The 18,919-nt window shown below is 39.3% G+C and overlaps 1 protein-coding gene across 1 annotated transcript in view; it reads right to left on the reverse strand.

Moving 5' to 3' along the window:
• DCBLD1 (discoidin, CUB and LCCL domain containing 1) overlaps positions 1 to 18,919 on the reverse strand; it is a 76,565-nt gene that overhangs the window by 24,278 nt on the left and 33,368 nt on the right. The window contains exons 3-6 of the mRNA XM_083176828.1: positions 11,539 to 11,676; positions 8,689 to 8,740; positions 8,342 to 8,414; positions 226 to 359 (exon numbers count right to left, since the gene is read on the reverse strand). Of these exons, the coding sequence (XP_083032954.1) occupies positions 226 to 359; positions 8,342 to 8,414; positions 8,689 to 8,740; positions 11,539 to 11,676 (397 nt within the window). The remainder of the gene's footprint in view (positions 1 to 225; positions 360 to 8,341; positions 8,415 to 8,688; positions 8,741 to 11,538; positions 11,677 to 18,919) is intronic.

Genomic DNA, 18,919 nt, shown 5'->3' on the forward strand with positions numbered 1-18,919 from the left:
CCCTCAGATAGCTTTTTGACCTTTTATTGCCATTTAGGGTTGGTTGTACAGTAGTTTAGTTTTAATGTTACAAATTAACTAAAAAGCTCTACTGCACTGATAACTAGAACAGATAGTATTAGCTTTTTCATTTGTAAACTTACAACTTGTTAGTAACAAGGGTTAAAACATTTAAAAAAAAAATAGAGGAAAATTGCTCCTCATGGGATGAAGATTAGAACATACTCTTTTGAAAAGACTCCATTGGCCAGAACTCCTATGTATCGACTTATGCCTTTGTACTGAGTGACATGAATCTGTCCACCGAGTTCATCTGCAATAACTCCAGCATGAACTGCAGCTTTGCAGAGTAAAGAGGTCTGCAAAAGAAAACAAAAATCAAAATGTTTAGAAAATTTGCAATTTATTTGGAAAAATAACATCTCTTTGCATGAAAAAAAGTAAAAACATGAATGGAGAAATTTGAAGAGCAGTATCTTTAGCAGATATTAATATAGACTGGGGGTTAAAGTGGGGCGGAACAGGGTGTAACCGAGTTCCACCACCTGTAATCGTGTGGTGGAACTAGTTCAAGCTCTACCTTGGCACTGCACAGTAATACTAGCAGAAAAGCATTATAGTTTGTAGGGGGTGCCAAAACCCTACCACTGGCCCTGGCTCTGCCTAATCGGGAAAGTAATTAGGTAGAAGAGGGACATGCGTTCCCCGCCTCTCCAGCACCACTATGAGCATTTAAAGGACTGTGCATTTAAAAACTGGACTGCACATACTTATTTAAATCTGAACAGCATGAATGTATGGTAAGGTTACATATGGAGTCGGCTTTTCAGTTTTGTACCATCTACGGGACTTCAGAAAGTCAGTGAAACAAATTATCAATCTCCAAGGCAACAGATGCATTCATTTACATAGAAGTTGTAATGGTCACATGACGTTAATATCAAGGGCCATTTCTTGTGTGCATTATATACAATTTATTTATAACTGATAAATGCCAAGTTTTGACACTCAAAGGAATATGCTGCCATTAATATCGTGTTCTATAACTTCCCATCCCTTCCCCATCTCCTAGAACTTTTCCTTTTTATAAGAATGTGTTTGATGTGAATAGAGCTGACCTGTGTCAGGTGCTGCCATGAAGTCACATCTGTCTGAGCAGAAAATGGAGCCTATTTACTTAGGCAACCTGTCTGTCAACTGGCCACTGAGGCACAAACAAAGTACAGAGCACAATGCTAGTTGCAGACGGACAGCTCTGTGAACTGGAATAGCAATGAAGTAACTCACAGCTGGGTGACCTGAATACATGTGAAATCACTGAGCACCGAAAAAGACACTCCGTCCAAACACGGCCATTTGTGCTAAAAGTATTAGTGGAATCTAATGGTCTTAATCACTACATCCGGTCACTGCAACGACTAAGTTTGGCCAAAATATCTGAATGTTTCTTAAAATACTATTAGCAGATAATATTTAAACCTGCAAACTAAGAAAAAAAGTGTAAATCTCCATTCATGTGTATTACTAGCACAAGAACCAATATACATTTGAAATAATATGCATCAAGATTTAATTATGTGGTGTATGTATACACAAAGTTTTTACATTAAAACATCACCATGGGCCCGAGGTTGTAAGCTAGCCACACTTGTGTCAGGTTTGCTGGATAATCAGGTAATTTACAATGAAATGGGCCCGAATCCAGTAAGCAGATGGGTACATAGATCAGGCTGTGCGTGGTCACTGGCCGATTACATGAGCCTCTTATAAACTATAGTTGCTATATTACTGAATTATTGTGCCCAACAAGACATACAGTATGTTAACAGCTTACATTTTGTCTTTACTAGCTCTTGGGGATAAATTTACTGAAGGTGCCCATACACGGTGCGATGATCAAACCTGTTATGGGCTGGATTGCATTGCATGCGTTTTGCATGCAATGCAGCACGTACTTTTTGTACTGTGCGGTGCAATGCCCGCGGGTGCTATCGCACAGTGTATGGCCACCTTAAGGATTGCCTTCTGAAAGATTTAAAATAGATTTTAAAAAAAGTTTAATGTCAGTCACTGTCAGTTCTGTTCCGTTCAAAATCCACTGCACATAGACAGAAAAATCCACCACAAAACACCTACAGTACTTTACCACTTACTGCTCTTTGGTTAAATAATACCACATACAAGAAACCTCTGTGGTGTTTCTAATTTTACTTTGCCGCATACCTGATTGTGGATGGGCATGGGCAAAATTAACCCTGTGTTTCATTTGATTAATTGGCAGACACTATGGTGATCACAGCTGAGGATTTACACAAGTATGAAAAAAATAAATAAAAGATCAGTCCTGAAAAGCATAGGCACACCCACCAGAGCAATTGCAAAGGCACAGTAACTGCATATACATTCCCAGCGCACAAGCAAAGCACTGTATAATTGTCAACTCAATTAAAGCAATGGCCACGCAGCATGGCAGCCTGAATAGACATGCTGGAACCACTCCGAGTATAGATTTGCAGGAGTAGCAGGTGACACACCCTAAAAATGGCCGTGGCAGAGCTGCGTTTTTGCCAATACCCACAAATGATGCCTGTCCTTTACTGTGCGTGAAGGTAAGTGGAGTCAATGGCAATTGACATTAGTCTTTGGTGCATGCATTACAAAAACATTGCCATATCAGGTTATATCTACTTTTATAGGCATCACAAGGTTTCAGCCAATTGCACATGTTTTATTAAATAGACAGACCCGTTTCAGATGTGTCCTAAATTTGAATGATTTTGGTCGATTTTTTGGCTGTTCAAAATAAGAGATTTGAATAGAAGTCTAGAAAAGTACCAATGGTCCATTGTATCCTAAAGTCTATTTCAAGTTTGGTTTCAGGCGATACTACCTTTAGTAAATACAAGATTTTAAAAATCAACTGAAAAATCGACTTAAAATTAATCAGAAAATCAAAATGGACGTTTAGGAATTGTACCCTACTTGTTTTTAACGTAAGTATTTACACAACTGTTTCAGAAATATATAGAAAATGAAGTACAAATATGTTCCATGTATGCTACTGTATATATTATTTTTAAATACATAAATAATGTCACAAGAGAAATAGGAGGATACATAAACAATGAAAACGTAATATAGTGTATATTTGTGCTGCACACGTGTAACTACCAGAGCTTGTGCTGAGCACATGCAGGCCAATATAAACCGATCAATGAGAAGTTGTACCGCACACATGCAGACTTATATCCATCTACATATAACTATCAGACCTTGTGCTGAACATATCCAGGACAATTATATGCATGTAACAAAGTCAAACCTGTAATGTGGAATTTATGCCTCAGGTCACAGTTCTAATTAATAAGGAAATTATGTCAGACAGCCATGTGGAACCTATCATTTCAAAATTAGTATTACAAACACATTTCTTTCTAAATATAACTTTTTTTTTAACAATACACAATTCTAAATGGTCTATACTGACTTGGAAGTTGGTTAATTTGGCAGATTTAGTCCAAAATCCTTTAAAGTAATCCATATTTCACTATTCCAATGTATTTGTTTTTCTTTTTTGGTACCTTCTCATTGAGAGAAACCAGTACACTCTAAATGTGATCAGCCCCCTGGAACACACTGAACTCTTTCTCTCTGTGGTATTGTATGTGATGTATTGGTGATGCATTTATTCAGAGGTGCTTCTAGAGGCTGCTTTAAGCGCATACGTTCATTTAATTTCTGTTCATCTGTATCTGTAGTTGAAACTCCTGAAACTATGACATATCAGTCACACATTGATGAGAACGCAGACAGATCAATTAATGTGCAAGAAGGGGGAGTACCTAGCACTCATACACTTTTGATGATAGTCATTTATAATTGTCAGGTGTGGCAATCTATTGCTTCCTTCTTTTGTTTCCCAAATGAGCGAAGTATCTTCAAAAGAATACTGGGATACATCAAGCAATCGGTATTAGCTCAGATCTTAGAGGTCACTAATCTCAGCTCCCTTCATGTGGTTGGGTGGTGGCTAAATATTGGGGTGTGGATGGTGCAGCTTTTAAAGAAACAAGTGGCTTTTATTCTACCACAGGCAATGTCTGTGCATGAGCTTGAAGTAGACCATTTCTCAGAAAGCTTGCGCTTCACTAACCTACATTTTGCACCTTCAATACACAGTAATAAAGGATAAACAAAATAAATAAGTTGCAGAGTATTACAGGAGTTAAGGCGATCTAAAAACCAGAGACAATAAGACAAACATTATGTTATGACTGGGAGCTTAGCATAACATTATCCGCTTAACTACAAAGGAGAAGTAATTTGCAATGGTGTACATTCTCACTCTCCAACTACTGTGTAAGTTACAAGAAAGTGACCAGTAATTATGGGATATCTACATATGCAATTACATGTGGTGAACTATGCGGGGCTCTGTAATCAGAAATTAGTACAGGCAATAAAAGAGTCATACATATTTCAATTGCATTTCTATTTACAACTGAAAAGGTGTAACTGGGCTGTAATGGTGGTTTTCCAAGACAAAGGTTATTGAGGACATGTCAAAGCAATTGTATTATGTATAGTTGGACACAAGGATAAATACACACATTTTCAGACCTAAACGTTTTGCACTTAGTATAGACTAATGCACACAGATTATGGTGAGGAGTAGCAAAATGAATGTACACATATGGAGCATACACACAGCAACATCAGTGGCAAATTTCTTAAGCTGGACTTGGATGCCTGTTTTACAGTTTGTTACTAGTAAGTTAGGTACCAGTAACTGCTAAATATTTCCACTAAGAGATGCACATGCTGCCCCCATAAGCTGTCCTACTTCGTATATACAAGGTGTGTCTATTAAATTCCAGGACTGGGGCTAATACAACGGAATAAAAAATAAAAAACAAACATACGTTTAATAGTCCTCAAAATAATCACCTCCGGCACTCACACACTTTTGTGCACGGCGGTACAAATTCTGGAAACACGCTTCGTAGTCCTCTGAAGATATGCTTCGAAGTTGAGCGGTTACGTTTTTCTTTATGTCCTCTACGTCCTGAAATCGATGCCCTTTCAGAGCAGTCTTACGTTTGGGGAACAAGTAAAAGTCAGGAGGTGACAAATCAGGAGAATACGGAGGATCATTAACCTCTATGATGTCATGTTTTGCCAAAAAGCGCTTCACATTGAGAACACAGTGGGGCCTCGTTGTCGTGCAGTAGGAGCCAGCTGCCTTCATCCATATTCGGTCGCACACAACAATTTTCAGTAACTCGTAGGTGTCACTCTGTGTTTTCCCGATTTTTCAACAAAACTTGATATTCACTCTTTGCTCCATCACCAACCGTGACACGCGCTCTAATGAACCACCTGCGTTTACCTTCTCCAAACCGGAAATGCTGACATAATCACTGCGCATTTGTTCCACCTTCGTGCCTCATTGGTTACGCTATCCCATCCGCATGATGACGCGTTCCTACACATTTTTCATTCATTAACTACACGTACAATCCTGGAATTTAATATACACACCTTGTATGTGTCCTAGTGTCTTTTTATAATTCTACTAAATTGGCAAACTCAAATCAGGGCTTATAACCAACCAATGAAAATAATCAAACTAGCCAAGGGGGTAGGGGGTCACCCATTACTGCACCCCCACCCATAAATTAGCCCCTATGAAAGACGAATACAAGTGTTGATATTGGCAGACATAACTATTTTTTTCTGTGCATACAGCAGATTTCCACATAATTCTGCATCAGGAGCTCAATGTTTCAGCAGAACCATGGCCCTAACTATGTGGCATACAGTATATTCTCCGTGTGCTTGCTTTGATATTCTCCGGGTATTCCGGTGTCCTGTCATTTTTAGTATGTTAACTCTTATGAGTAGGGTCCTCCTTCCTCACGTACTCACCCTACCTCTTTACCTCACCTGTGCTCCTGTCCTTTTCTTCCCTTCCTCTACTTCATCTTCAGTCTCCTCGACAATTTTGACACCTACTTCTGAACTGATGCTGATTTTAGTTTTACCAGCTATACCCCTATTTATACTGTATTTTTCAACACACCCTGTACGTTACCTTGTAATTTGTTTTTGGTTTGCTATGTACGGCGCTGCGGACACTTTGCGGCGCCTTATAAATAAACGTACTACTACTACTACTGTCACATTCTAAAAATATACTGGTTCTGTAGGTTAAAAATGAAAACTGTGTGTGTAAATGTGGTATGGATCAAAAGCTTCATTGGGACAGGGAATTGCCAAACATTCTCTGAAGAGAGCTGCAGAATGTGTTTATGCTATATAATAATTATTACTTTTATTATTAATAATAATGCAACATACAACATAAACAAATTGAAATATTGTGAAGAAAATGGGATCACCAATATCATTATCTGTATTACTCTTCTCTTCACTATTCTGAACCCAAGAGCTCACCTTAAGCCCCATGAACACAATATTATAATCAATATTCTAAATTATATTGTTCATTTTGGCCTTTTTGAGCAATATTGTTTATAATACTGCTCAGTGTATACATGTTTCTTTAACAAATCGTTAACTAGATCGATCGTTCAGTATGTATGCGCTATATCATTTGACCGAGAGCGTTAACAGTATGGCTCCCTGAGCAAATGCTCTAGGGTGTATGGGGGCTTTAGTCTTCCAGCACCGTTCTTATTAAAAAGTCTTACAGAAGTGTACCGCTAAATAATTTAATGTTTATTTAGTGACATGAATGCTCAATGAAACAATAGACACACTGGCAATATTTCCAACAGGAGACTTTTAAAACGAGACTTTACAGAGCTCCACGGGGCTCTATCACCTCACATTGTAAAGTGCATTACCTCATCCCCTTGCCCTGACAGACCGCTGCGGTCACCCACATAGGTACATAGGTTCCTACTAAGGGACCTATGGATTAAAGGGACCTACATAGGTCATACTAATACCTCATAAAAGGCCTTGTGGAGTGATACCCCGCTGGCCTATTCCGGCATTTATCAGGACTCCATACATCTTTCTACCATAACATAACCTTTAATAAATTCCCTTTGAATTTTATCTATTTACCATCTCTCAATCTGCATTATTTATCCATTCATTCTCATCTTTAAACATACTACATATTCACACATACCTTTAGTGCATCACAGGTGAGCGCAATCTATCCAACTCTTTTCTCTACACTGGCAATATTATTAGAATATTTTTGTATTTAAAAAATTTAAGGATTCAGTTTATATTTAGGTTACATTATCCATTACAATCCAATCATTCCATAACAACTTACTTTTTACATTTCTTATTAGATATTCAATATGTTTGTGTGATAATCTATTGAATCTGATCAAATATAATTTAATTGAAAATCTGGTCAGATGGAAAAATATTCATCCAAGTGGATGGGACAAGAGCAATTTGAATAGTATGTACTGTAAACATATGAAAAGTCTGACAATGCAAAATACCGTTACTACGCTGCACATGACCTGAGGATGTAGTCCTGCTCCCCCAGAGTAAATTGGTACAAGTTATGAACCAACCACATTTTTTTTTAAATTAAGATCTTATTTTAAAAATTATAAAATGTAAGAAAAATGGCTTTGCAGCATCGGGTTCAAGTACAATTGAATGATTCAGACAAAAAAAAAGTTAGACACAGAAAGGGGTTTTGTTATTCGCACAGGACCCTCATTATAGTTGAGAAAATTGGAATGGACCCCCCTAAGTAGTGTTGGAAACTGGGTATGTTCCTTTAAATTCTATATACCTCCCGTGTGCTACCACTGGGCATAAACAAGATATATGAAACCAGAAGAAGAGAGAAGTATGTCATGTCGTGGTGCACCTTAATGGACTTTCACAAATAAAAGTTAACTTTTATTGATTTTGTTTAAAAAGAGCGAAATATAAAAACACACAAAACAGAAACAACATGAATGTGGTGTGTTAAAAAACGGCAGCTCACTCACTCAGCACAATTCGTTAGCTATACATATATGTCTATTCTGTCGACAGGTGAGAGGGGGGGCAGTACAGCATGTGAGAGCCCTGCTAGATCAGAAGAGGCCAAGTGATTCTTATTTTTGTTCTTAAGACTTACATTTTTATTTTGTAACTGCGGAGGGCGAAGGGGGCAATGGTTAGGAAATTGTGCTGGCTGAGTGGTGGCTGTGATGTTCGTACTGCTGGCAGACAGGAGGCGCCAACATGAAGAACACAGAGACAATGTTGTGCCTAGGGATGGCATGACAACTAAATTTTTCCGTGATAAACACTATCCATAAATGAAATACTGTAAAGCGATAGCACTTACATCTCTATATCCTTCTTGCACATCACCTGATATGTCCCCTTCAACATCTCTACAGCCAGCCGGACAGTACCTGCTGCAATCACAACAATAAAATACAAATATAACCAACTGGATAACAATACCCTTGCATCACATCACATATATTGAATAAAGTGGAACTTAACATTAAAATAAGCATTTCTTTACCCTTAACATGCATTTAGGGACAATGTTATTTTAAGTAGTACAATTTTTTTATAAAAATGCTTGATGTGCTTATTCATTATATTTTGCATATCTTTCCTGTGGTAAGAAAACACATTTTTAACTTTAAGCTGTGTAATATATATGTAGAAAATACACCTCACCTGTACTCTGACTCTTGATAGTGGTTTGAACGAGCTAAGCAGGTGATTAAATCTATTGTTAAAGGAAAAAGTTGACAGAAGAGAAAGTTACTATTAACTAGGAAAATATGTCCAAATATGTAGTGAAAAAGCAAACATTATGCATTCAAGCAATGAAATACTTTAGCAGTTTCAAGCAGTTGCTACAGCCACAGAAACTGGTGTTTCATGAATGGTGGGCATAAGAGAAAACAAACCCTTTGGCCAGGATTGTATTATAGCAATGGAATGTAGTTAAACAAGAAGAAAGAAATGAGTCAAAGCTGAACACATGTAATCTTATAGTGATATCGTCCAAACTTCAGTGGCCATGCAAACATTTGGAAGATCATAGAACACTAAGAAGATGATCCAAAGGCCTCAATAGCACACAATAAATATTTTTTAAATATATTATTCCAAACCCTTCAGTTCCAATAACCATGCCAACATACTTCTGTGAAGGGTTCTCTCAAGGTTGATCAATATTAACAGTCGGCCATGAAGGAAGCAGAGTGATGGTACAGTTGTGGATATTGGGTTGCAGTTTTAAAAAGAAGAATGTAAAAACATTCCACACAACCTGACCAATAGCCGACAGGCCGCAAATGGTGAGAATTATTCTCAAACACTGCTATCAACTCTGCCCCAACTACTGTATATAGGTTGAAGGAAAAGGCAGTTGTGCTTTGTAATCCTATAAAAGCATTATAGAATAAATGTGACAGGACAAAGAATGACAGTCTACAAGAGGACAAAATCAAGGTTTTATTTAATATAATCTATGGTTTTTAGCTATTTTTATGCAAAGTACAAATTATGAGAACATGACCAAACAAAGATAATTGACAATATGGTAGATATAAATTTAGCCGCAAAAATGCATCAGAAAAAAATAAAATAAAATACATCCTTTGCAGTTTCACCTATATAACAAATATCTATATATCTATGATAATCAGGGCTTGATAAAAAAAAAAAAAAAAATTCAAATGTAGATGTAGGAGCCAGGCTAGCTTAATGGTGCCATACACCGTGCATTTTTATTTAGAACTCATCTAGTTCAAAACGCATGTAATGTGCTACAACACCGTGCGTTCTCAACTAGCTGCGATCTAGTTAAAAAAAACAACGTGCTGCACATACTTTTTGTACCGTGCGATGCACAAAACAGCTCATCGCCTCGCAAGGTACAAAATGTACTATGTATGGGCACCATTTCTCACCCACAAAAAAAGCAGGAAGTGGAAAGGGATGGTTGGCCACTGCTGCCCGCACTGCCGCTGATCTGTCAGGAGGGGGAGAGCTGTAAGATTGTTCCCAGCGAACAAGCGATCTATGATAAATGGGCCCATACAGAACTCTGTCTGTGTCTCCATACTCCTTCCACAATCATGTCACCCCATGCAGCCCTTTCCTGACTAACACATTAGTTAAATCCTGATATACCCTGTGCTGCTGGGTAACCAGTACACAGGGAGGCAACACTGCCTGTGCTGCCACTGTTCTGTCAGGAGGGGAAGTGGGGTTGGGCTGCCACTGTTCTCTCAGAAGGAGGAGAGAGTAGGGAAGGGGGGTTGGTCAACGCTGCCCGCGCTGCCGCTGTTCTGTCAGGAGGAGTACAGGGGGGGGGGGGGGAGAGAGGTCAACGCTGCCCGCGCTGCCGCTGTTCTGTCAGGAGTAGTACAATGGGGGGGGGGGGGGGGAGAGGTCAACGTTGCATGCGCTGCAGCTGTTCTGTCAGGAGGAGGAGAATTAAAAAAAATCAAAATTTGGTCGCCAGGAAGCAGAATCTGGTTGACATGGCAACCTGGCCCCTGGGATTTGTTGATGTATATATATATATAGATGGGTTCTTGTTTAGTTTCACGGCGGCAGCATGGCCGCCCGCTACTTCCGGGTTTGGCGCTCGGAAAACTATCTAAAATAAAGTCCATGCCAACGTGAATTGGTTCATACCCCCACTATCCACGTTGGCATGGAGTTGATTTTAGATAGCGTGGCGAGCGTAGCGAGTCACCGAGCCCGTAGTGTGGGCGAGCAAAGCAAGGGGACACAAATGCTGCTGCGACTGAGACGCTGCCGCCGTGAAACTAAACAAGTACCTATAGATGTATTTATATTTCCTTAAAAAACACATTCACCCAAAAAACCCAGCTGCGGTTCATCTCCCTGATGAACCGCAGCTGTGTGAGCATAAAAACACACAGTTTTTATGAAACCTGTTTGATTTCATGCAAAAAACAAAATATTTTTTTTTATAGGAGAACCAATTGGATTTCCCATAAAAAAAGCAGCGAAACATCAGGGAAAAAACATGAAAAAATGTCAGTTTTTTTCGATGCTGCTAATTGGATACCCCTAGTCTTGTAATATTTTACATCTTGTATTTACATAATTTTGCAGACTGGCTGTATTCATTTTTAAACAGAACGTACTTCAGTTGTTTCAGAAGTCAGCAAAAACTGGTATCTTAAGGCCCATACAGAGGGTACGACTTCAGCCCGTGCTGAGTGATCTAGATTAGTACAGATCGCTCACACACATGCTATGTTACAGAGATCTGTGCAGACCAGTGAGAACATTGGCATTTTCTAACTAGATTTTAGCTGTGTGCAGTCAAGATCTAGTCAGGCGATGATGACGCGTGGTATCGCGCATCACAGTCGCTAGAGCGCATACAAACAGAGCAATCTAGTCCTACCTCTGTCGGGAAATATTGGCACAGATTAAATACTCCCCTTAAAATGTTAAGCATCCAATATCATTCTGCGGAAATAGACTTTAAATTAGTAGTATAAGCTGTAGCAGATTTCAAAGGTGGTCAGTTACCTGGATGATCGCTGCTGGCAAAATTAATTAAGAAGCCTCGTCCAGACTCGTGGATGGTACTCTGGAAACGGATTGTTACTTCATTAGTATCCAGGTAGTGCTCCTGTGGTACAGTGTCCTGGTTACCACAATAACTAGCTAAAATAAAACAAAATATTTAGGCAATATAAACAATGGGTAGAAAAGGAAGATATAATTCTGCACTAGTGAGAAAGGTATATTTCTCACTTGTAAGGTTAGGTATATGTATGTGGGCAATCATCAGTACAGCACTTTGTTGGTGGTGATCCCAGTTTAAATGAATCCATATTTGCAATCAAGGGAGTGCAGAGAGCCATAGAGCAAAAAGCTATTTTTTGGGTGTACATTAGTATACAGTAATACGCTGAACAAACTGTAACTTATAATTTATATAACCAGTAAAGGTCCATACACACTGTCATTGCTGTGGGGAAAGCCGCTCAGTGCATACACACTGAGTGGCTTTCCCCCTGCCCGGTGCCGTCAGTAGGGGGCGGACGGCTTTGCATAGTGCAGCTCTATGCAAAGCCATCCACAAAGCCGCTCATCTTCTGGTAATACAAGCAGATGAGCGGCTTTCCCGGCGATGATACGGGAGCGTGCATCACCGCTCACAGCCATACACACTGGGCGGCTTTCAGCTCAAAGCCGCTCAAACTTTGTGTTTTGAGCGGCTTTCAATTTAGCCGCGAGTCTCACTGTTCTAGCAGTCGCATATGCCGATTCCCCCTCGCTCCAAAAACCGAGCATGGGGGAAATCGGCGTACGCAGGGGGTCAGTTGAATACTGACCCTGTTCGCTGTCACAGCTCGCTCGCAGCATTCAATACTGGCCAATATGTCTAGAGGATGTGGTACAGTTTCGAACTCAAATTTAAGATGACTCAATCCAGAAAACACACAAATGTAGTAACAATCATGTCTGGTTGCGCCTTACATGTGAAGCAACAACTCCTAAGTAGTATGCCAGGTGTGTAATTAGTATACAAAAATACTTCTAATGCTGTGTTCACACTGCCAGTGTGAACAACACTACTTTTATCTGGCATATTAATTAATGCCAGAGACTGCAGCGCCAGACCCCATTCTTACTGCTAAAGCAAATTCCCAAATGAAGCAGTTCTATCCGTTAATTTGCCTTTTAACATGTTTTTTTTTTTAAGTGTGAATGGGTCAACTGGTGTCTGCATACATGGGTCTCAAATCTGGGTAAAAAGCAGGGTTGGAATTACAACGCTTTTACACTGCAAAAATGGCATGGACCCGGTATTTTTAACGCTTTTAAAAAAGGTCAAACAGCTAAAACCTCTTTAACACCGCATATCTTTAAACTGTATTTCAATGCAGTTTTTGTCCCTTCACAACATTGAACCCGTTTAAACCCATAGAAAACAGTGTATGAAAAAAAAACATGTCTGAAACAGGTAAAACACTGCTTTATTACCATTTAGAAATACCTGTTCTATAGAACCGCTAAATTCACTCAGCACCTTTCAGACTGCACATATTACCATTTTGAAACGGTAAAAAAAAACAGCAAAAATACCAGGTAAAAAGTGCAGTCTGAAAGGGGTATTAAAAGGCAAATTACCTAGTCAACATGCTACACCCCGGAATTTGCCTAGCAGTGAGAACGGGGTATAAATGTGATCTGAATACAACAAGCAGGTGCTGCCAATGCTGCAGTGCTGTCTGAGTCCTCTATATGCAAGTTTCAAATATATATATATATATTTTTTTTGTTTGTTTTGTTATTTATTAATACAATAATCTTGGTTTCCATATGATTTCCATAAAAAGTGTCTCATATAATGGGTTGACAAAATTAAAAGCCAATGAGAATATTGTGTATGATTAATCTTGGCTTACAATGATTGACAGAAATGAAAGCAAATAGGAGTGTCAGTTATGACAAGTCCTGGCTTTTAATGGGTATTGATAGTACTAGAGATAACCAGCAGATTAGTCAATGCACATATACAGACATTTATATATATGATGTTTTACCCCCGAAGCAAGAGAAATCTCTAGCAGTATATTTTTAGAATACTTTCGGGATATATAATTCTTATCTATACAGTGTTCATACAATACAGAAATTATCATAAACTAACATTTTCACCTAAAATAATCTCCTCGACGAGCATCTGCATATTTGAATGAGGAAGTTCTTATCTTTAACACATTTTTTATATTTGTTCTCAAACTAAACCCTGTTCATCGATTGAATGGGGCAAATATACGAAGTTACATTGTATTCAGTCTGTTCAGTCTTTAGTAGTCTGTTTCTGTATACTAAAGGGTGCCCCAAAAAGACAATTCTGCCCTTTGCATCTCCTTGTAGGATAAATATACAGTATACAAGTTAATAGCAATTCAACATAATAAGAAAAAAAGAAAATAAATCTGTATTGCATTGTGAACATGCAATAAGTAGAATAGTCTTCGATAAACTACAACCAAACCTTTATTACACCATGGGAAATATCAGTGCTTTTAAGATGGAAATTTATCACAGGAGATACTTAGAAAACAACAACAGCTATAAAACGTCTCTGTTGGCAAAGAGTGGACATTCGTATAATCTCTCACAGCTTTGCTTTAGGTCTTCCTTTGTGCTGTTGTGTCTACAAAGGGCAGACTTTGCAGCCGATGTGCTCCATACTCTCTACTCTGCTCCAAGATTATGTTTGAAGGATGGAAGTAAATTGCTTTGCAAAGTTGTCAAGTGTGTGTTACAGACAAGGCAAAATCACCTGCTGTCTCCGTAGCAAGTGCCACATTCAGTTACTACTGGCCATGGTAATTGTCTGTTATTTGGCTGGGAACACAAAAACCATTTTGAGCTGTTATTTAGAACACTACTGATTTTGAAAATATAGTAAAAAATGTGAGAGAAACTTTTTTTTTGTTCATTTTCAAGAATGTACTTTTTTTTTTTCAAAATGTCTATTCTGATTTTTAACAATTTTGTAAAAAAAAAATTGCTCTACACTAACAAGCAATTATACCACTCATAAATGCTAGAACATATTGATTATATTTTGCAAATTACTTAGCCAAATAATATACTTTAAAAATAATATTTACATCTAACATTTACTGCAAGCACTCATTTTACATTAAAGAATGAGTTATAGTTCTGTAGCTCTCTGATCATTACATACAATACTGACAAAGTGCAAAGGTCAGGGAGTGATGTCACTACAAGACTGAAAGGGAATAACAAACTCTAAGCTTAACAATTATCATGCTGTTTGCTGACATAAGGGTAAGGAACTACTCCATCGTGTTTTACTTTTTAACACAACACTTGAACCTTGTAGAAAGACTTATACCCCTATCACATCGCACTTTTAAAACGGTATATTGCCGTTTTTTTCCCATTTTAAAACGTTTAAGGCTGCAATGTGAAAGTGCCAGAGTTGATTTACTGGTTAAAGTTAACCGGTATTTCAACACGGTTAAAAAGCAGAATCCTACACGTTTTAAAGCCGTTTTTTTGGCAGTTTGAACAGCTCTATTTCAGTGGCTTGAAACGTGTCCCTTGGGGGTTAAACGGGTTGAATGTTTGAATGGTATTAAATGATTTTTAAAACGGTTTTCACCTGCAATGTGAAAGGTCTCAAGGCTCAGACCCGTTTTAAAGTCCCATTTAAGAATACCGTGTCATTACCCATTTCTGCAATGTGAAAGCAGTATTAACGTTGCATAAAAAAATAACATGGAAGCTCCTGTTAATCAAGTAGATATATACAACTAAAAAGGCACATGTACATCATCATCACAATGTAGATAAACAGCTAGACAAGGATTACAGATGTATATCACAAATATACTATTGTACAAAAACTGAAATTAAATGAAAATAAACATTTGTGTCAAACAAGTATGCTTTTATAGAAAAAAATAATAATAAAACACAGGAATCTATCATGTAATCTGTGGATGACAACATGAATATTAAGACTGGTATGAGTTCTGCAATTCAGGATGCTAATAAATGGCCCTATATTTAGAAATAAAACTTATTTCAAAGTAATAATAAATAATAATAAAACGTATATCAAAATAATCAAAGAACTCATTCTTGCGTCTCCCTGGCCCTACAAAGCATTGTAAATACGTTTCTACTTGGATAGTTGTAGAATGAGAAAAGACATGGGAAGGAAGTAAAGTCATTTGCACTATTTACAGCAAAGGGAAACCTCCTAAAGGCCGTTTGTGAGCACACACACATATTATAATGACAAAACCATGTTTTGAATAAACAATTAATTTGACTCTTAAGGGGGTATTCAGTGTTGGTCATTAGGTCTGTTTTGGCATAAAAAAAAGTCTAATTGATTTCTCCTATACAAGGTCATTTTTTTCTCTCCAGTCTAAAGCATTCCACCTCTCAACTCATTTTGTTTGCCTCACCTGTCTAAATTTAAATATGTAGACATTTTTGTCTAATCTCTGTAATGTTAATCTGATTAACCTATTCAGTGTCAAACTGTCTAAATGGATTTGACAGTTTTAAGTCAGGTTCTAGAGCCTAGACAATGTGAACTAGACATTTTTCTGTCGGGACTAGTGTACAAGACATTAAAATTGTATTTTATTTTACTATAGATAGCAATATATAGATCTATATAAGTTCTGGGCAATGATTCAAATTGTTAATCGCATACATTTTTTGTGATTAACTGCTATTAATCGCATTGTTAAGCACATAATCTCAATGCCAGGGTTTCCATGCTTGTTGCCAGGGGTGATAACATGCTTGTTGCCATAGGGGGTTTTATGTGCCTTGCCAGCAGTTACCTGCTCGTTGCCAGGGGAATTGCCAGTAGGTTACAGGGCCACAACACTCCCGGAATCCGCACTTCCGGGTAGCACTGGGCGCTCTGCACCCCCTGACAGAAGCTAAAGTTGAAGTAGCACCTCTACCGTATGTCTCCTTTACAGCGGTGGCCATTTTTGGAGGGGTGCGCGTTCCCCCTCTGCTTGTGGACAGAGACTCTGCACCTCTGTGGTGCAGTTTCCCCCGCCAGCCCCATTTCACGTTTCCTGGCACAGCGGATGAGGTAGGAGAGGGGGCCGGCAGCACGCCTTCTCTCTGACACAGGTGCAGAGGGAGGAGGAGTACAGGAGGCAGCAGCCAAGACAGCGGGCAGCGAGTGTGGTGCGCAGTGCCCTGCTACCCTTTTGACACCCTCACATTAATGGCATAACATTTTTTAGTGGCATTAAAGTGCTCTTATTTTTATGTAACTGTTGGGGGGGCTCTGGGGTTGCAGCGACGCTGAGAGTGAGCGGAGGCGGTCTTGCAGTGAATATTAATGAGCGGGCCCCTGCTCCAGCGCTGCTGGGGATAATTAGTTACCGGGGACCCGGTTCGAAAAGAATATTAATGAGCAGTTCCCCGCTCATTACTTATGCGGCTGTTGGCGCCGCTATCCCCAGCTCCGACTACTGCTGCCAGAGTGCTCGGCAGTGGGCAGGGTTCACATATCCCGCACTGGTAGAATCCGTTGCCTGTATTCCATGTATATGTGTTACCTTTTTATTCAATAAATTGAGTGTTCTTTTAAATATATATATATATACCGTGTTTCCCCGATAATAAGACACTGTCTTATTTTTTTCTTACACAACCCCCATTCCTTCTTTTAAAGTAACATGCCCCTAGTCCTGATGTGGAGAGTCTAACATAACAGACTCCTCACCAACAATACAGCACTTTTCAGTTCTTCTTCTGCTTGTTTTCCGCCTTCGCCACTGCTCCCTCCGTGTACAGCAGCCGGGTGATGTGCACAGTGACGTCACGCGCTGGGCGCAGTGCATCCCTGGGACCGGGAGCTGCAATAGCTTCTACGGTACAGTAGAAGCCTGTACAAGCAAGGCGGCGGTGAAGGGGGTTAGCGGGGGTGGAGATGGGGTTACAGAAGTTAGTGCACCCACTCGGCTTAGCGAAATTTTGATAGGGCTTATTTTCGGGGGAGGTCTTATTTTGGACCAGTGTCCAAAATCTGGGGTAGGGCTTATTTTCGGGGAGGTCTTATTATCGGGGAAACACGGTATATACTTTTAATGATTTTTTTGGACCAAAAATCATCCAGGATTTCAAAGAAACTGAGATATGAGGATACTACACGAGACTGTGTAAGCCAACGTTTGAGCCTACTTTTAAATTGCTTGTACGGTGTGGTAGTCTGGATAAAAGATACCTTTATATGTTTTATAAAACACGTGTGAATGCAAGCATCATGTAAGAGAATAATCGGTACTTATGTAGTATCTGGGCTGCCGATTTCTAAATCGGGTCGGATCGGGAGATCGCATCGCATCGCATGCGACCATGCGATTCGATGCGATGCGATGCGATGACCCGATTTTTCCATAGGAATCAATGTTAAAATGGACTGAGTCCATTTTAACATGGAATTCAATGGGAAAAATGGGTCCTTTTCATACCCCTACTATCCAAGTGGGCATGGAGTTGGATATAAACCTGTGGCGAGCGTAGCGAGCCACCGAGCCCGAAGCGTGGCGAGCGAAGCGAGCCCCGCGAGGGGACGAATACCGTCCCCTCGCGGGGCTCGCTTCGTTTGCCACGCTTCGGGCTCGGTGGCTCGCTACGCTCGCCACAGGTTTATATCCAACTCCATGCCCACTTGGATAGTAGGGGTATGAAAAGGACCCATTTTTCCATAGGAATCATTTTAACATTGATTCCTATGGAAAAATCGGGTCATCGCATCCGATATCGGATGCGATGCGATGCGATATCGCATCGCATCGCATCTGATTGTATGCCTTAACTTAAGGCATACAATCAAAAAATCGGCAGCCCAGATACTACATAAGTACCGAATAATCTTCTTCCAGGAAAGAACTTCTCACGACCCATAGCATAAGAGTTTTTTGGATTTCTCTTTATGATCAGAAACTGATTTTTTTTTAAATTGGTTAAACCAGGGGTCCGCAAACTATTTTGCTCTGGGACCCCATCAGACAAGTTACTGCAGCAAGTTACTGCAGGAGGTCATCACATGTGTAGTCAGCAGACAGCACATACATGGCAGCATTGTGGAGGCACAAAATGATGTGGAGAGTCTAACATAACAGACAATTCAACAGATTATTCAGACTGAATCACTGACTGAGATCAGAAAAGTCATCAGCATGATGGTCAGCAACATGGAGTCGTGATCCCATTTTGATAAGGTTGGGACCCACTTTGGGGTCAGGACCCACAGTTTGAGAACCGCTGGGTTAAACTATGATCTTTTTCATTTATTCTTTCTACATGTTATAAATCTTATGGAAGAAAAAGAAAATTACATGAAAAAGAATTTGGAAATGACAGTACC

Source organism: Crinia signifera, chromosome 3 (genome assembly GCF_055691185.1).
Source record: "Crinia signifera chromosome 3, ASM5569118v1, whole genome shotgun sequence".
In the NCBI taxonomy this organism is placed as follows: Eukaryota; Metazoa; Chordata; class Amphibia; order Anura; family Myobatrachidae; genus Crinia; species Crinia signifera.